The sequence below is a fragment of the Neospora caninum genome, chromosome VI (genome assembly GCF_000208865.1).
Source record: "Neospora caninum Liverpool complete genome, chromosome VI".
NCBI lineage: Eukaryota > Apicomplexa > Conoidasida > Eucoccidiorida > Sarcocystidae > Neospora > Neospora caninum.
Window position 1 is genome coordinate 1,928,851 of NC_018392.1, and position 19,809 is coordinate 1,948,659.

The following is a 19,809-nucleotide window of genomic DNA, read 5'->3' on the forward strand; positions in this document are numbered from 1 at the left end:
ACACCGGAGTGGCTGGACGGTCCACACAAGGAACCCCTCCGTCGTTCCGATCAGAAGGCAACTTCCATCACAGTTTGTGCCGACGTAGGTGACCGCGCTCTTGAAGGGCGGCGAAGGAGGAGCGCTTTCATCCTCCGATGACCATTCTGAAGATTCGCCGCTGACAGGTTCGCACCTGCTCTTTGGCAGGAATGCCGACTCGCCTCCTATCGTGCGTGAAGTCTCCGCGGCCGAGGCACCAGACACGTGCCCAGGCCCAGATTGACCCCCCGATCCAGAGCTCATTTTTGTCCAAAGGCTAGATGCGACATTGGAGAGGACGAGACGATTCCGTGAGGCATCTCGGTCGAGTCGCAAGCAGTCCGTCGAAGAACATACGCACAGGGAAAAAATAGGCGAGCACCAGCGTGGACGGACCCTAGCGATCGTGGCATGCTGAGAACAAAAGCTCTCGAAAAGCGTGATACGGGAATCACTGGATCGGGGGTGACTCGCTTGTAGCGGGGCCGGTGAAGTTGGATGAGTGGCAAGGCGGATGATAGTCTAGAATCGTTGCACGCTGTCCACGGCGAAATCTCTAGGCAACTCATTCTCCGTAAAAAAGGGGATAAGCATGTCCCAGGAAAAACCGGATGAAAGAGTCAATGGCTAGAAAGGCCGGTGTGCTGCTGGAGCCGGCGATGGCAAGTTGTCTGTTGCCGCTTTCCCCAACAGATTTGACGGCGACAGCCGAGGAGCGACGCGACGTCATTCTCTTCGTACTATATCAGCAGAACAGTGGATAAAACCTACTATGCAAGCGAGAAGTGAAAGAGCTGAGTTACTTTCATCTCAATCATTCATATCGCCAAAAGGGAAAAGGGTCAGCTGGGTGGTTGGCCAACTTTTTCCCATGGCCGCCGAGTGACTGTGGATTCGAGCTCTGTCCGCATGCGGAACTCACGAATTTAAGGGAGCTTACGGTCACTCCACCGTTCCAATGTCTCCGGCATACATCGTACTCTGGGTAACTAGCCCGTTCTATAAAAGTGGGCTTGAAAGGGCAAAAACAAGGAAAACAGTTCAAAACAAAGGTCGGCTTGGACAAAAGTTGGGTGGATGCCGGTGCGCACGGCTTAACTAGGCCACTCGACGCCGCTGCTCGTCCTTCACGACGCTGCTAGTCAAACCTGGCTGACGCCACTATGAAGATTTAGACAAACCACCAACAAGCTCGGGGCCGATGCGTCAGGTTGAAACCCTCGTTAAGGGAGGCAAAGTACAATAAAGTCGATAGGTGTTTTGAGAACTGTGCTCGTCGTGGCGCACTCCGCGGCGAACCTGGCCGTCGAGGTCACGCGCATGCGAAGGCTCGGCCCAGCCCTGCGCGGCGTCTGCAGTAAATGGTAGTGGGGTTCCGTGGAGGTTCGGAGCAGGCATGTTTTTTACTTCTTGGATTCTTGAAAGTCTTGCACTCCGGTGTGTGTGTGCCTGGAATTTCGCTACTGGGGGCGACGGGGTAGAGGCGCCACGAAGAGGCCACACGATCTGCACGACGGAACCGCGGAGCACTCCCGCTGGTTGTTGCAGGTGTGGAGTTTGCCGCCCTGCAAAAAGCCAAAGCTGGCACATTCCACTTAGTGTCTGTCAATAGAGGGACTAGCGGGAGGGCAGATTTATGTCGTGCTTGAGCTTCACTATACGGCTCACCCGCTACGCTCGCGCGGTTGCTCCGTTGGAACCGTTTCTCACTTGAGTCAAGGCAGACTGCTCAATCTCTGTTGGAATGCAGAGCAGCCACCTGAAACAGAAACAGGGCTTGCTTCTACACGAGTTCTGTGGGGGGGGCCTGAAGACTGCAGAAGTCCGGGGGTTTTGGCCCAGATGTCCTTTCACGGTGTTACGCTCTAAGCCTTCTTGTATAAGACGATCCCTGTGACTGTCTCGCAGGGGTTCCTCGGAGGTGCAAGTCTCACGTTTCTGCTCAGAGTCGGGGTAGTCGCTACGCAAGCATCGACGGCCGAAATGAATCCGCTCCACAGCAGTGAGCATACTCTTTCGTATGTTTTTCGCCTTTTTTCACAGCTAAGCGAACATGATACGGTGCATCTCAGCTTCGCCGGTGATCGATGGGCGCCGCGACACTCTCCCGCGATAAGGGCTCAGTTACCCAGCTAAGCGAGTCTGGTTTTACCGTTTTCACCGAGGAGCGTATTCGCGCCAATGCTGTGAACCTAAGTGCATGTCAAGGTAAAGCTGCAGAAGGCGACAGAGGCGGTTCACAGACTGGAGAGCACTTGTAACCTGTCAACCCCAGCCGTGACTGCTTGTCGAGAAACTGTAGTTGACCAGGGGGTGGCACAGACTGCCGCACTTAGAAATGGCAGCTTCTTCTTCTGAAACCAGACTGATTCGCTTGAAGCCATGTGCGAAGTTAGGTTCCCCTGATTTGGTACCATCCGTCGCAGGCTGGTATGTGCAGATCACGGATGCATGCGGCAATCTGCTATACGCTCTTTCTACTCCTTCTTTTCCCAAACCCTCGTTGACAGCAAAAGGTCTGATCCATGCACTCATATACACTTGCTTTTCGCAGCTGGAGTGCCGACCAACATTGCTGCACGCGTGTTCAGAATATGGTAGCAGCACCAGTAGTGACCAGCCTCCAACCAATGGACCGGCGCTACTCGGGTCGTGCAGTGTGACCTTTATTAGACCTTCAGCAGAAGCAAAAAATCAACCTGGCGAGGTAGCACGCAATGACGAACTCGGTAGACACACGGGTTTAGCATCGCCGTTTCGGTACGAGACAGACGCAAAACGAGAGGGGCACATCACCCGCATGACGGAAGGAGTTACCAGGGAAGTCGGCGGAGATGACATGCCCGCTGAAGCTGGGCAGAAAGTTTACATATTTTTCCTTTGTCAAGTAAGCTCACCCGAAATTTCTGTGGCGCAGGACGAGAAAATAGCAGGTTGTGATATGGATAGAGATGGGTTTGATTCACTACGCAAGACCAAAACACAAGGCGCAAAACTGTTTTGCACGGATAGCCACCAGAAGTGGCCCAGAAGAGTAGGAATCAGAGTTGTTTGCAAACTGCCGCTACACGAATGAGATACCCCTTCTCTTTTGGCGAAATCGAACAGCCTTATCGAATCGATATGGCTCGAACCGCACTCGTTCTGCTTTGAGTACCCGTGCAAACTGTGTAGATGGTTCACTTTCAATTGCCCCGTTCGAACACGTCTTCTATTTCAGAAAAAGCAGCTTCGCACGATCCGCAGCGGTGCGGTACATGAACTTGCGTTGCACAGAGATACGCCTCGTTAGACAAATCACTACTAGTTTGGATCGTTGAAGCAGCCTCCATGATTCAGCTTACATGTCAATAACTTGGTGCATACTGGCGGTAAACCGAAGTTTTATCGGGCAGCTACCAGTAATCAAAGATAAGCAGAGTTGACTCTGTGAGAAAAGACGAGGCATCTGATCCGCTGTTTATGACAGTTCGAGTTTTTGCATTCTGCAGGTCCCGCACAATGAATCCGTGGATCACCTCGATGCTGTGATGGTCTTGATAAACAAGTCATTGTCGGTGATCGAATCTGAAACACAGACCCTGCTACGGGGTGCCTGCGTTAGTTATCAAGAACAGAAATCGTTCCAGGTGAAGAAAACGGGCAAACAAAGCCAAAAATGAGTGTTTTGCTGAACACATGTAACCAATACAGTTGCTTCATGTATTGTTTACTTCTAGTGGCAGTTTCGTTAGTTGCTCCAACCGTCCAAATGCCCACTCCATTACCCTTTTTTTGTCAGTGCGTGACTCTGATGCTCGAAGCGCTTCTATGGCTTCGCACTCCATTTGAAGTCGGCAGGCAGAGTATCCTGGAATTCAGAAGGCCCCGGCGTACCAGCACTTGCAGACATAGATGCGTTCCAAGCCAGGACGCTCGGGCCGGCAGACCGCATACCGAGCGATGTAAGGGGCTGTTGTATTCTCTGTTATGTGCCAGAACCGGCTAAGACTCGTGCGAAGAGCGCTAAAGCCTCTGACCCAGCGCCTGGCTAATCTTCTTAGCCCGTTCAATCCGGCCGACGAGCGCTTGTAAGGTCGCAAGTCGTAAACCACATGCTGCACTGGGCGGCCTCACGGACGACGCAAATTCGTTGCTAATGCCGCCGCTGCCTTCCCGAAGACTTGTCGAGGGCAGACTGGAGATTTCAGCTTCTGGAGATCCAGAAGTTCGTCTTCAGTGCACTCTCACAGGGGGAAAGCAGATATGTGCCGAGCAGCGTTTTCGCTGCTCGGCACATATCCGCTTGGCGCCTGTAAGTGTGTGAAACTTGCTTGTCAGTTAGGCCACAGTGAGGGTCCACATGATTTTTAAATAAATGGGTAATGGCTCTTGAGGGCGAGTCCAAGTTGCCCATAGACTGCAAGAGCGTGCCTCGGGACTCGCTGTCGAGCTGGAATGCGCGCTCGGACTACCGGTCCGTGCATTGACTGCCTGGGGCGAAACGCACTAAAATGACAACCCGTATCGGAGACAGCTACTGAGATAAGGTTTTGCGGCTGCTCTGAACCCTTTCTCTCTCTATGAGCTGGAAGGAATTGCTGACCGGAGAAGACGCTCCGCCACGTTTGGCATCAGCTGTGCCTCCACAGCGTCAAGAGTTAGACCTGGGCCATTTCAGTGCGTGAACACACATTTCCCGATTCCGTGACAGCGGACGAGAGACATAAGATTAAACGCTGTGGCGCAGGTTTCCAAACGACCACTGAGTTCGCTCCTTCCTTTCAGCATCTACCTGGACAAAATTTATCCTTCCATGGGCACCGCCACTCGCGATGCCTGTTCCAGAACACAATGGCGCGCACGTATCGAAACACATGTGGACATGCTACACACTAACGGCGGCAGCAGACACGCATCGCGCGACGGACTTGCGTTATTCGAAGACTACCGGTGCTCGCTGGCATGCTTACACAAACTTAGCCACGCACAGCACAGCAAAACACGGCAATACTGCTACGGCGTGCTTTGTGCTTGAAAATACACAGAAGACGGCCCCCCTGAACCTCCATAGAGTTCCACCTGCCGTTTACAAATAAGATCCCGGACTCGGCGGAGAAGCACAAACGGTGAGAGAGCTCTTTCGCGCATCTCTGAGACAGAAGGGCGCAGGAACGGAACTGTTTGAGCACGGAAAGACGTACAGCCGTTGCTGCCCTCTGAAGCGTGTGTCAGTTATCAACTGGCAAATATCTCGTTTCACTGAGGATAATCACCGACGTCTGAGCCCGAGCGACAGATCTGGGTCTTTTCGTTTCGCCACAGTTTGCCCGCTAGGTAAGCTGCTGTCGTGATTACGGTTCAGCTGATCTGAACTGAAACAGGGCCTCTGGCAGAACCCGAGACACACGACTTGACCAAAAGGAAACACCCCCTTACGAGTCATCCTTGAAAAGATCTACTACCACGGCCCCCACGGACTGCACACAAAAAAGGATCGCTTGGAGGAGCCGGTAAGCCTCTCCCTCGATGTGTAACTGCTAAAAAACGTAGGAAAAAGTTCTTTCCCCCGAGGTGCGAGCTCGGCAACACACATGCGTGTATCGAAAGACTTTCATGTAAACGTGACACTTCATGTACGAAATTTCGTGCCGGGAGACACATGTTGAAATGCACGTCTCCACATACGTAATGTTGCGGTTATAAAACTGCGCGGAAATAGACGTCCCTATATACAAACGAATCCAGATATACTCTAGAGACGCCATTCCGTACTCAGACAACCAGAAGTCTAATGACAGAAGCCACGCCTGCAGGATATATTGTGGAACACGCCGCCATCGTGTCCTGGTGTTGTTTCCTTGTAAAGTCGAACAGCGGGCAGGAGACAGGAGTTAACTTCTAAAAGCTTTCGCCTTCTTCACACAAAGACGGGACTCCCACGCTTTTCTTTGAAATGTCCCCTCGCGGCATCGCCTGGAATGAAGAGCGCGTCCTGTGTGTAGGATGTGTGAAATGGAAGCGTAGAGATGGACACATCACAAGTCCTCCCACCGTCGTACAAAGGCTCCGGTGCATACAGGAGTGTACATCTAAAGATGCGTACGTACACATATCCACACGAACTCATCTACCACACGCACAGATGCTGACAAATCGGTGGCTGTTTGCCGTCGTGTGCAAGGAGAGGGTCATCCGAAAGCACGCCTTTCTATACAAATGCCGACGTCCATGCACAGGCAACCCACTGCCAATGCGCCAATGAGCAACGACCGGGGTGTCTCAAGGCAAGTAGATAGTGTGTATACACCGATATGTTTTTTTCGCATTAGCGTCGATGCAATGCGATCGATGGTTGAACCGGCAGCTGCCGTCCCCTCGAGTCTTTCCCGTCAGCCTTTCCGAACGATTCGTCAACTCATCTCAGTCTACGTCCTCTCGTGCGTCTCTGCGGAAAGGTCTTTTCCAGGCCGACTGCTTCTTCTCCCTGTTTCCTCGAAACGCATGCAGGCACACGTGCGCATGCACACACGCGCATGGTTAGAGAAGCTGCTCAACCCAAACACGCGGACGTCACGCACTCCCTATCAGCAATGCGTTTATGGGGAACAAGCTGCTCCCACGTGCTCATCCTCCTCTCCGCCAAGAGGAAGGTCAAGGAGAGTCGGCTGAGACGCCGAGAAAGCGGATTCGTCGTGCCCTTGAAGAGACAAAGGTGGAAGCGCCGCCGTCGCCTCCCGTTCGACTGAAGAGAGAGCTGTGTCGTCGACGAAGAAATCGCCATCAACTCCGGTGAACCGGTCTTCCTCAACTGAAGAGAAAAGAAAGAATACAGCGGAGTCCCTGATGAACGAATGAGAGTGTGAAAAGCCATACTTTTTTTTTGGAGACACGGCGTCTTCGTAAGCGCTTCAAGGCACAACTGACACTGACAACCTGGCCCACTCGTGTTTCCGCACTTCCTTGTAGCGCCATAGGTGTATGTACACCTCCGCAAGAGGGGCCATCTATGCAGACTTTGGATTTCTCGACAAAGACGTTCTTTTTCCTTTCCGCCTTTCCTCTTTCGTTGGCACCTTCTGTACCTTCCCACCCTCCGATGCCATCCTTTCATGCTTCGTCCCCCTTTTTTCGGTTTCAGCCCTCGTTGTTGCCTTTCCCGTCTCCTGCCGCTCTGTGTTCTCGGCCCTCTCCGTCGCGTCTTTCCCTCCACGTTCTCCCCTTGTTCACCAACTCAGCACGGCCTCTTTTGCCCCTTACCGTCATAGTACGCGTCTGCAGTGTGGGGCTGCGCCTCCTCGACTTCGCGGTATCTCTGCGTGCGCTGTACATACACCTGGTTGCTGACCCCCAGCGCGCCCTGCCCGAGGCCTCGAACAAAGCGGCCAGCAGATTTCGAAGCCGGCGCGAACGGGAGTGAAGGAACAGAAGACGGAGCAGGGGCCACTGCAGTCCCCGTCGAAGATCTTTTGATCGTGTGGAGAAGAATGACTGTGACTGCGACGAGGATTGCAACTACGACCAACAGCGCCGCCACCCAGATCTCTGTGCAGAAAAAACGCAGGAAACCCGTCATCAGGTGAACGAGCTACAGGATCCAGAAAAACGGACAAGAAGCAGAGTGTACGAGAGCTGTTCCTTCGTTTGTTCGCTTTTAAGTAAAAAGGAATCAAAAAAACACATTCCTCTCGTCGTTTTCAACTGTATCCCCGCAGAAACCTGCCAAGCTACCCCGTCAGGCCTGCCTCTTTCCCTTCTTGCCGTCACGAAAAGAAACGTGACAAAACAAGTGCCCGGACGCAGCACTAAGAGTCTTCCCTCCATCCTCTTCTTCCGGTCTGAAAAAAGCCGAAAGTGCGGGATTTGGAGAAAAAGAGACTTACGCCGGGGCGAGAACGGCAGACCGTCCGACTGCTTCGCGCCGCCCGGAACACTGCCACGGTCCATCGGCACCTGAGAAAGAAAAGGCATTCAAAAAGAGCGATGCAAACAAACCGGAGAGGGACTGGAAGTGCAAACTTCTTTTGCTTCTCGACTGCGAACACAGCATATTCGGAAAACGGGAAGCGAGGAGCGCAGCAGAAACAGAGAGAGCCCACTTGAGCGCTGCACGCCAAAGACACGCGGCCACAGAAGGGAAACGGAGGCGCCCAGATGCACGGACTGCCTTCGACTTCCTGGTGCAAAACAGTCTCTGTTCTCAAGCTCAGCGCGAGGTCCCACAAAATCTGTCTTTTCTCCGTTTCCACATTTGCTGGAGGCTCTCACCAGCACGGGGAAAGGCGCAACAGTGAACGGCGCGGTCGGTCTCCCTTTCGATCCATCGTCTGACAAAAGAAGCGTAGACACGACGTTCAGAAGCATGCACTTTCCGCTCTCCCCCAAGATCTACGCACGGATCCACACCTATCCATATATACATATATATGCAGATATGCATACTTACACTTTCCGTGATATGCACATGCAGTCTTTCATCTGGAGAAGCGGCCGCGCTAGGGTCAGGATGCGGCATTTCCGGTCCTCACGGGATGTACTTAAATCTACTGAAACAGAGACATGCCTTGATTCATACACAGCGGTGGGTATTTCTCTTCTCATGTGAACGCGAGGTTCCTTCCAGGTGCAAAGCAAAACATGCGTGACGGCTCGCTGCGTTGATTGCGGATTCAGCAGACGGCGGAGAGGGGTTTGAGCAAGCAATTGATTTGATCCGCCTTGGAAGTTGTGTATCTTCCCTCTCGATGCCTGCCGTGTTTTTTATGCAGACCGTTTTGTCCACGCGTCATGCAACAACTACGCTTACAAAGGGACATCAGTGTATACGCACCTGCAAATCCACTTGCACACATGTGCACAAGCATATGCGCCTACATACGCACACGCGCACATAAACGCACCTATACACATTTAAATGGCACGCGTGCATGCAGTTTCGTGTCGAGTCTTTTCCTCTTTGCATCCACCTTGGCTCTCACCTGAGTCCGGCCCGCGGGGCCTCTGGTCAAGGAAGAAGGAGGGACACTTTGCAGCGGCGAATCCGACGCGGTCGTGCTCTCGGTCAAACAGCACTTGCTTGTTTTTGAAGAACGAGAGTCCTAGAACGCTTGCACCGACTTTGTTGTCATCCAAGCCGTCACAGAAGTAGCTGAAGAACAGCGTGTCATCCCCCACAAGGGAAATTTGCATGAGAGGGTTGACGCGAAAAGGGAGACACTCGCGCCTGATGGGAGCGCTCTTCAGAACGCACCGCAAAGCGCCTAACACACGAGGAGGAAACAGTCGAGGCACTGAATGAGAAAGACCACGACACACGCCTCCGCCAGAGATTCGCTTCCCTCCATAAAGTGACCTACACCCCAATATACATCTACAAACATACATGGACAAATACACATATACATCTGTGCAATGACACACTATCTTTACGGGAATGTGCTTGTAGTAGTGTGAAGAGGAGTGCATGCTTCTGCTCTGGGTGTACATACACCTGCTCTTGCGGGGACTGGTTTCCGCTTACCCTCCCGTTCGTCTGTACAAGTAGCCTTCGGGCCACCACCAGACTTGGGAGTTTTGGTCGTCGCCAAAAGACACTTTAATCGGGGGGAAGATCGAGCTCAGTTCCGTCCCTGGAGACACTCGCCAGCAAGGACGGCCGTCTCTCTCTCTCTCGCAAAACAACTCTGGCGTGCAAAAGCGACTCAGAAAGGATCGCCACCGCGCAAACACCGCCGGAGGGAAGTACGAATACGTCGTCCCTAAAGAAACGGAAAAAAGGAATCAAACGCAAACATGTGAAGCCTTCCTTCCTCTCGTGGGTACATCTCTATATGCACCACCGTATCTGTATGAATGTACACATATATATATATATATATATATATAAATGCATTTCCAGGTGAAGACTGATGCATATATGTACGTGAACGCGTCGAACGCGTGATACCACCGCGTGCACATGAACAAATGTATGCACCTGCACGCATCGATACAGCGTTTTTCGGGATATTTTTCTTGTTTGTGATTCTGTCGTGCGTCTCTTCTCTCGAGACACGTTGTCGTGGCTGTCGTTTCCTGCTTTCAGGGGCCAGAGCCTGACTCACCGGAGTCCACCATGGTGTTTCCAAAGTCGTCGACGCCGTTCCCGAGAACGAGGCCTTCGACTTCCATGCCCGACAGCGGCACGCGGTAGGTCGAATGGGAAATGATGCTTGTCCACGTCAGCAGAGAAGCGTGGTGAGGAGACGTCCCCTCATCTGCAATTTCCCTCGCCGAAACGCTCTCTGCTTCCGAGGCTGCTGGCCGCCACGCGTGGACCGCAGGAGTCGACTGATCCATTGGTGGCGCAACCAAGAGCGTCGGCTCGTAGCCTCCGACAGTCAACAAACCTCCGTCCTCTGCAAAGAAACGGGAAACGACACACGCTGTAAATCCACCCCAGTGCCCGGTGAGAAAGGAAACCGGTGGCGTGTACCTTTCCGTCGCTCTCGCGGTCGACCAATCTCGCCTCTCTCTTCTTCCTCTCTGCCTTTCTTTCTCTCTCTTGATATCCCCTTTCGTTCTCTGTCCCTCGACATCCCCTTTCGTTCTCTGCCTCTTGATATCCCCTTTCGTTCTGTCTCTCGATATCCCCTTTCGTTCTCTGTCTCTTGATATTCCCGTCCTTGTTCGTGGTCTCCGCCTGATGTGTAGGTTCTCTCGATGTCTCCTTCGCCTGTCTTCCCTTTTCTTCCCTGCACTTCCCTTTTTCAGCTTCTTCTCTCTGCGTTGTCTCCCTGGCCTTTTTCGCTTTCAGCTCCTCAGATTTCTCCAAACGCACCAGATATGCAGACTGAAAACATCTTTTGGGCAACGAGATTCGCATGCCCAAACATCACGTCCAACAGAGTCGGCTGCCGGTGTCCCTTCGGGAAGGAAATTCCGAAAATCCCTGCTGCCTTCTGCGTGACAAACAAATTCGTTTCCTGTGTATGGCACCCTGAAAAAGACGAAATTCACACACGCATCCCTGTGGGTCTGTTCGAAGCGCCTCAAGATGAAACACACGACCAAATCGGTGGACTTGCTGCCTCCGAGGCGCACACCACACTGACAGGTTCGTCTCGTGTCGACGAGAAAGGACGGACCCGAGGCCGAAACAAAAAAAAAATCGAAGTGGGAGAGTAAAAAAGACACCGGAAAACACATCCATTACCCCCCCAACGTGAGAAACAGACTGCTCAGGTGCTAGGATCAGTACGACCATCGCGCTGAGGGGAAGACGGTCTTGGATTTCCTGCACCGTCACGTTCATCCAGTCGAGAACTGTGCATGCGGAAACTGGAGTCCCAGTCGATCGTCGAATAGCGAAGAAAAAAACAGCGAGAAGAGCGAAAGACCACTTCTCTTCCTCACCGACAAAGTCGTATCTGACAGGCGGGTTCTTCTGCTCCACTTCGCCGAGTGCTACGACGTCTGAGAAGTAGATGCCGCGAATCGCGCTGCCCTCGCTGTACGTTTGAGTGTACATACACCTCCGCATGCTGCTCACGCCGCCGCCCCCCAAGCCACCAAGCGGCGTGCCTCCACTGCAGGTGCCGAAGCATCTTTCTTCCTCTTTGCAATCAATCCACTCGCCCGTCGCGCTTCGGCTCGTGTCCATGGCAGGGTCGAGATGCTCACCGCATTCGCTGCAGCCTGGAACAGACAGGAAAGAAGACGGAGGCGGCAAAAGCATCGGAGCAAGATTAACCTCGCCGCTTGCATCTCATCACTGGACCTCGAATCAGCGTCGCCTGCACCAGTAGGTCCTGAGGCGATTTGCGGTCTCCGCTTTGAAAGAAAGGGGCTCTCCCCGCAGAGACGGAATCGCCTTATATACGGGGACGCGACAGAGGCACACGGCCTCTCTCCACGTTCAAGGAAGGGAAAAACAGGCGGCTAAACCAGATAACGGAGGGAGGAACGAAATTGACGGAGAAGACAGAGAAGAAACCAAATTCCAGAGTGGAAGGGAAAACGCTGGAAAGGTGCATGCACGCTTGTGCCCAGGAACGTAGGTGCTTGCACATGGAGAGTAAATACAAATACGCACTCAAAAAAGGAAACTGACAAACGCATGTCACTATCATCCGTTGACACATACACGCATATGCATTTATGTATATATATATATATACGAGAAAGAGATGTGTAAGGATAGAGAGATGTGGACATGGATCAGGTTTTAGAAGTTGTGGATCTGGTGCATTTTCGAGCTGTTCCTTTTTTACCTGCGCAAGGGAAAGCTAGGAGAGAACTTCCAGTGTCGAGAATGACGGAGGCGCGTTGCGGAGGAGTGCCCACGAGAATGTCGAGGAAGTAGTAGGCGTAGCTGAACATGCTGCCGTAGAGCCGTGCTCTGAAGACTTTCTCTTTGACGGGTAAACCGAGGAGATCCACCGCGGGTGTTGTCTTCTGCAGATCGCTGGCCTTCATGCCGGGCGCGGGGACCACACCTGAAGCCGGTGGAAAAATATCTTCCTTGGCTACTTGCGTTTCGTCTCTCATTGCCGCGCCGCGCGTGTCGGGGATTTCGCGCCCCACGTCGGCGGCGTCATTCGAGAGAGAACGCGGGAGGGAAGAGGGCGAGGGGAAGACGGAGGAAGACGACGCTTGCGCTGGAAGAGCGCCGGAAAAGAGGCGGTCGGAGAGAGGGGGCGAGAAGACGGCGAAGACGAAGAGCATAAGAAGCGAGCGAGCGCGGCTTTTCCACAGCTGCGACGCACCTTTTACCGGGAGACGGCACCGGAGAAAGAACGGAGACGACAGACGCTGCCAGCTGACGAGAGAGATGAGAATGGACAACAGGAGGCGACACCACGCCGCAGCCGGACGCGGTGTACGTACACCCGGAGGGTGCCGTTTCCCTGCAGTGGCCAATAGTGGAGAAGGCGAGGACGGTCTGTCTGCTTCGTCTGTGTCGTCCCCGCCAGCAGACGAAGGCACTCCGGGAGGAAACTGGACGCGAGGCAAGAAAGAAGGGGAGGAACACTGAGAGAGAAAGCTAGACTTGAGCGAGGCAACAAAAGGACGGCAGCCGGAAGATGAAAGAGACGAACTCACAGGCTGCTCTTCGACAGGACATGACGATGGAAAGCGCCGACGAGAGGGAGAACGTCGTCTCTCTCCTCCTGATCGAGACAAGAAAGACGTCGCGGGAGCCTCCCGCCGATCCCCATCTCCGGTGTACGTACAGTCCATTTCTTCTCTAGACATCGGAGACCGCCCTGCTGACTCAGAGGTCGTTGACACTCCAGAGTGCTCTGTGGGCGCTTCGCGCTCGCGCCTTCCTTGGGGCCAAAGAGAAGGCAGAGCTGCTGCCGGAGGGGGGGAACCCCTCGCCGCCGATGCATGCGCGAAACAAGAGGTGGAAACTCGAGGAGACGGAGGTTGTGGCGCAGACGAACGAGGAGGCGAGCGGGATGCGGGTCTGGGGGATCGATCTGCGGAAAAATTCAGAGACGAACAGTCTCCCGTCGCGCCTTCTTCCATGGCGGCGAGTTCAGCTCCGAGGGCCGCAGCGAAAGAAGACAGCAACCGCCTCAGAGGCTTCAGCACTCTGAAAACACCTCAGAAACCGAGCGACAGAGACAGACGGAGTGCGTGAACAGCCAAGGCGAGACAGAGAGAAGACAGACAAAAAACGAGATACATCGAGAGGTGTACGCGTGCACGCTTGCACAACTAAACAGATGGTCTGTTAGGCTGACCCCCTCAGATTTTACCATATACCCAACCACGCCCACTCTACAATTTCAAACATATATGCATACATATATATTATACATGGTTTTTATGCCTTGATGTATATACAGAGATGTAGGACTCTGAAGGGGAAGGCGAGTTGCACGGCGGATGCTCCCGAGAGATGTTTGCAGTAAAAACCGACCTCATAGAAGACAGAGAGATCCTCTGCTCTCTACATGCATCTACACATTGATGAATGCAGACACTTATTCATGGGCATGGATGCACCCTCAAATGTAACGTGTATATAGATATATCACCGCTGGCAGAGATCGTGTATAAACGCGCTCGCGTATGCATGAGTCTACAAAAGTATGTACATACTTTTCGCGGTGGAGGCGAGTCTAGTACAGAATTCAACTGCCGGTTTTGCGCCGGCGATGACAAGACCGAGCTACGGCCGTTTCGAGGTCAAGGATCCCGTGTCGAAAATTTCCCCCAGTCTGGCCGAAGAGGCGGCGGATAGAGACAGAAAGAGGGCCGCGTCTTCCTTGTCCCCTCCGTTCTTGATCCTTTTCCTCTCTCCGTGCTCTCTTCTGTGGCGGCGCGTTTTCTGAGCTCTCTTCCTCGCTCTGGATACTCCTGCGCTCTTCGCTCTGTAGTCTGCGCCTTTCCCCGGAAACACCCTCGGAAAGAAACCTCGAACCGAGACAACCCTTTCCGCGGAGCCTGGAGAGAGAACAGAGCCACCAACGAGCTCTATCCTTCTCCCCTCTTCGAGCGTTTTAGGGTCGTCTTTCCCTCGCCCCGTCTGCCGTAGGAGACGGGGGAAGGATCCTCCGCCTGTAGCTGATCTGTGCGCAGCCAGTCGCACTGAAAGAGATCCGCGGAAGAGAGGAAGATCAAAAGATGCTCAGCGGCGTGTGCCGTGGAGCGCGGAACGCATGGCCGGGTGTCGAGCGAGGAGAGCAGGCTCGGGAAGAAGCGACAGAGGAGATTCTGGGGAAAGCCAAGTTCCAGTCGGAACCATACACGGCCGGACGAAGAGAGAGATGCATCTAGGCAGAAAACCAGCAAGGGATAGATGCACGAGACGAGCAAAAAGACAAGACAACTGGTTCTCGCGGCACGATTTTCGAAGGGAAAACGACGAGCCTCACCAGAGCCGGACTGCGACGCAGTGCCGAAAAAAGGAACCCTCTGCCTGCGCGCGTTTGGCAAAAAAGGCAGGGAGGGGAAAGGAAAAAGTCGAGCAACGCTTTCGCTGAAACCACAAGGTGAGATGGCGGTGACCCCCCTCTATCTCACGCTGCGCAAGAACTTGGTGTCCGCCCGCGAGGACAGAAGAGCAGGGAGAGAGACTCTCGCTCACCCGCCTTTTCCCTCTCGGCGCGCTGGTTCTCGCTCCCCCTCTTGCCCGGGTGGCGCGCATCTAGCCTCCAAGTTTCTGAATATAAGCCGCCTCCCGAGTTTCGCAAAAGCGCAGTGGCAAAGGGCGTGCTGCTATATTCGCGCACCGGCTGCGGAGAGCAGGAGCTCGCTTTGCTGCGGTTGCTTCTGGGTGTGCTGGGCTGCTGAAGCGGCAGCTGTGTTCCGTTTCTTTTGCGAGAGCATCGGGAGCGTAGATCTCTGTGTAGGGCGAGGGGAGTGTCGATTCAGCGTCTGTTTGGTGCGAAGAATCAAGGAATTCGCGTTCCCAGCTACCCCAGTTGCCGTGGAGAAGCTTGGCTTTTCGGCTTTTTTCGTTCGCGGAGGACCCGAGAAAGAGAGACGCCGCAGGGATCGTGGAAGAGCGAGAGACATGCAGTGACACGACATCGACGGTTTCTTGCACGGTGAGGCCACGAGAGAAGCAGCGACCGCGAAAAGCCTGCCTGTGCACATGGGTGCCCTCTTTTGTTCCTCCTCTTTTGACGCGTTTCGCCTTCCTCTCAGGTTTCTCACATTTTCTCTGTCTCCGTTTCTTCACCGCAACGGCGGCCTCCCTAGATCCGTGTGCGCTTCGTGTCTTTCGGCCTGGATCCTTCTCGCTCTGTTTGTGTCCCCTTTTCTTCGTTGACTTTCTCTTCCTCCTTCTGTTCGCCTTCCTCGCGTTCATCTTCTTGGTCTCGGTCCCGCCTCGCTGTCTCTCTCTCTTCTATCGGTGACACTATCTCCTCGCTGCTGCGTGTCCTCTCGCTGTGTGTGTCCCCGGTGCCTTGTTCTGCGTTGTCGTTTTCGTTTTCTGGCCTCTCTGGGCGGCAAGCGCGCCAGCATGCGGCCTGGGAGTCTCTTGTTTACCTGTGTCATAGAGAGAAGCGCGTACTGTAAGACACGTGAACCGGTCTTCTCTTTGCTCTCCTGTTCTTCGCGGTTCTCCTCTGCGTCGCTCTCTTTTCCCTCTTCTCCGTGTTCCCCTCCTCCCTGCTCTGCCTCTCGCTGTCTCTCACGTATCCCTCCCTCGTCTTGTCCTCTGGTGCCTTTGCGCCCTTCCAGTTTCTCCTCCTTTTCGAGAATGTCGACTTGTCCCGCCTCGAACGCGAGACGCTGCTCGTCGCCGGTGAAGAGTCGCGGGGCCGTCTCTTTGGAGGAGGCAGGCGAAGATCGAACGACCGCGGCGGAGCTGCTTCCAGCCGCGTCGCTTGCAGGCACTTTGTCTCCAGCGTCGAAGAGTCTCGCCGCTTCCGGTGACGCAAAAAGCCTCGACGGAGGCGAGGGAGACACGGCGGACGCCTCTGCCGGGAAGAAGGACGCGCATTCGCGTGAAGAGGAGACGCCGGCGAGCGAGAAAGCCTCACAGGAAAACGCCGTAGAGGACGCTGATGGAGACGAGCCGGGTTGCGATCGCGCTCGCGCTACCTCGCTAAAGAGGCTCCTCTGCGACAGCGCCCCTCCAGTCCTCGTCGTTGCGGGGCCGAGTGGGGTCGGCAAAGGAACTCTCGTCAAGCGAATCTTCGCACAATGGCCTCATGTAGGGCGAGAAAAGGGAGGAACCGAGAAGGGAGAGAGAAAAGAGAGTGAGATAAGCGAGTAGTCGAGAAGGAAGCGCATAGGGAGGGGAACAGAGAAGGACGAGAGAGAAGTAAGGGAGTAAGAGAGAAGGAAAAGGCCACAGAGAGAGCAACAGGAATGAGGCAGGCTTGGAGCCTGGTGCGCACCTATTTTTCGATCGCGCATGTGTTTTGCGGTTCCCAACTTTTCCTTGCCTTTTTCGTCAGGCTTTCGGCTTCAGTATCAGCCACACCTCGCGGCAGCCCCGCCCGGGCGAGTGCCACGGCAAAGAATATTTCTTTTGTTCCCGCGAGGAGTTTGAGAGGCTGAAGAAAGAAGGTCACTTCGTGGAGTCGGCGGAGTTTTCTGGAAACTGTTACGGCACGTCTTTCGCGGCAGTCGACAAAGTTCGGTGCGTTTTCGCCTGCCACTGTCCATCGGTCTCTGGCGTCGTGCTGTTTCCTGTATCTGCATCCTTGAAGCCCAGCAAAGAGCGACGTCTGCTCGTCGTGTGTCTCTCGCTGTGTGTCCTCTGTGTCTCTCTGTCTTTCCCTCTCTGTCCCTCTCGGTGTCTCTTTTCTTCCGTCTTTTTCTGTGTCTCCTTCTATCTGTGTCATCGCCACCTGTGTCGTGCCCGTGTTTCGTTCTGAAATTTGCGCATCTCGATCCCACGGGATAGGACGGATTGTAGAGAGTCAGAAACCGTGGTGAGGGAGCGACTGGAGCCTGCGGATACAACCGGAGGAAGCGCATGCATTAGCGGGGCTTCTGCCTTGTCCTGCCCTCTGCGACGAATTTCGTCAGTCGCGAAGAACGCATCTGCCTCCTCGAGATCGACATGGCCGGCGTCATCCAAATTCAGTCCACTCCCCTCGCTAAGCAGGCGCACTTTGTGTTTATTAAGCCTCCCTCGGTGGTGGAACTGGAAGCTCGGCTACGAGGTCGATGCACAGAAAAAGAAGAACACGTACGTTTCTTGTCGCCACTTGCACCGTCAAAAAAATGCGTTTTTGGTTTTCTCTTGTGAGCGCCGCGAGCTGCGGAGACGTGATAATTCAGCTGTTTGCAGCGTTGTGACTGAAAGCCTATGCATTTGTATCTGAGCCAATGTCCATCTCTCTGTACCGGGATGTACCGAGGTACGCCTATCTGCCTCCGTTTCGTGTTTGCTAATGTAAAGCTGTTGCTGAAAAGCACACGATGTGGGATGGGTTTCTTATACGGCTGCTCTTTCACTTTTTTTTCTGTTAATACTGTTGAACCTGAATTCACCTGCCGGCGTATATGCGAATTGTGTGCATATATATTTGAAGACAAAGGTTAATCTCCACTGGACTGAGTCTCGACCATTCGAGTCTGTATAGGCTCCTCAACACTCTGGAGTCGCTGGACTGACCACGGCATCGGAACGTGATCGCCACAGCGTGTCCGCATCGCCGTCTTCCCACGAGTGTCTGCACATCTATCCAAATATATATGTATATATACTTATGTATATGTATATTTGTGGATGTGCGTATTTCCGATTTTAGGAGTGCTGAGAGCCTGGAAGAATCAGAGTACTACTCTGTGCCCACGAAACAATTTGACTGTGAATCTATAAATATATACGCATGTATGGAAGCATTTACGTGTGTATGTGGGTGTATACGTGCGTATATAAGAATGTGCATGCACAATATATATATATATATATATATATATATATATATCTCAGTCTATCGGTAGATCATATACACGACAGGTGGTGTATATGTAGGGCTGGACTCGTTTGTTGAATGTGCTTTTGGCGTGGTTTCTCGGTTTTTTTTCAGATTGCGAAGAGGCTGGCAGCAGCGAAGCGCGAATTGCTGCTGGCGAAAGAAGTCCACTTCGACTTCTACCTCACAAATGACAACTTGGAGGAGGCGTGGCAGAAGCTGGAGAGTCAGCTCGTCCAGTGGTATGGGCCTGTCTTCGACAAGAAGTCCGACCCAGGCGAGAAGAAGAGCAGACAGAGCGAAGAGGGAAACTCAGAGAGAAAGGCAGAGTAAAAGAGAGATCGGGATCGGCAGAGAAGGCGAGGAAAGAAGAGAAAGCGAGCGGGAAGGAGAGACGAGAACGAGGAGAAAAGACACAGCTTTGCCATTTGTCGTACGGAGAGACACAAATCCACCGGAATGGAGCCCCCACAGCTACGGCCAGAGTCCATTCGAAAAGGGTCTCTAGGGCGAAGAAGAGAAACGAGGAACAGGGGAGGGACGAAGGCGGGGGAGGCATTCAGTTGGGCGTTTGCGAGGACATGGCAGGAGAGAATGGAGAGCAGAGGACTCGGTTATGGACCCTCTTCAGTCGGCTCGTGTTTGCTTCTGAGAATGCTTTGAGGACACACCGTCAAGAAGAAAAATGCCTGAGATGGCGAGAAAATGGAGAAGAGAGAAACAGGTGGTTCACGGGATCAGGCAACGAAAAGGGACGACTCGACAGAGAAGCGCCGCATGCGCTGTCTAGGTTCACCATCGAGAGAGAGTGGGCGGAAGAAAAGAGAAGCGGTTCGAAGGAAGAAAAGCCTTAAAGAGGAAGATTCTGCATACATACTTTTAAGTATAGAGGCGTAGAAAAATTTCTAAAGGCTGAGACGACAGGTTTTCCCGTGAGTGCGTGTAGACGCACGTACATGAATGGTGCATGTCCGTATATAACGATGTGCATGTGTATTTCAGTTCATGCTCTTGAACCAATCAATATCTGTATGCGGTCTCATTGAAGCGACGGTGGGATTGAGAGTTCCATTGTTTTTTTGATAACACCCACTTGATCGCTTTTTTTTCTGACGGGGACAGGCGACAGTGTTTTCCTGAGGGGTGGTACACATGATGAGCTGTGGAGAGATTCTTTTTCCGTAGCTGGTCTTCAGTTATGACAGAAAGCGATTTTTGTGCTTCGCTTCGAGCTCTGGGAGCACACTACGGGGCATGTTTCTCGGGCTTCTTTCCTCTGACAGCACGGCACGTGTTCGGTGGGGGCGTGTGGGGGGGGGGGGGGGGAAACGCTCGTTTTCCTTCCCTTATCTTGTTATACCACAACAGCTTTTTCGGTAGGGCGAGGCTCGAAATCGGCGGGTGTTTCTCTCCTTCACACGAACTGCTTAAT

At 53.4% G+C, this 19,809-nt stretch overlaps 2 protein-coding genes across 2 annotated transcripts; one reads left to right on the top strand and one right to left on the bottom strand.

Moving 5' to 3' along the window:
• Positions 1-6,599: 6,599 nt before the first annotated feature.
• NCLIV_017720 (hypothetical protein) lies at positions 6,600-12,705 on the bottom strand (the record flags this gene model as incomplete). The annotated part of the gene is made up of 10 exons (XM_003881964.1): positions 6,600-6,811; positions 7,261-7,545; positions 7,884-7,953; positions 8,269-8,327; positions 8,979-9,148; positions 9,521-9,758; positions 10,104-10,397; positions 10,820-10,978; positions 11,395-11,676; positions 12,252-12,705. The coding sequence occupies 10 exons, from the start codon at positions 12,703-12,705 to the stop codon at positions 6,600-6,602; spliced, it is 2,223 nt and encodes a 740-aa protein (XP_003882013.1).
• Positions 12,706-16,201: 3,496 nt separating this feature from the next.
• Positions 16,202-18,710, top strand: NCLIV_017730 (Guanylate kinase, related; the record flags this gene model as incomplete). The annotated part of the gene is made up of 4 exons (XM_003881965.1): positions 16,202-16,609; positions 16,905-17,089; positions 17,482-17,644; positions 18,492-18,710. 4 exons carry the CDS (start codon positions 16,202-16,204, stop codon positions 18,708-18,710), a joined length of 975 nt encoding a protein of 324 aa, XP_003882014.1.
• Positions 18,711-19,809: the final 1,099 nt, after the last annotated feature.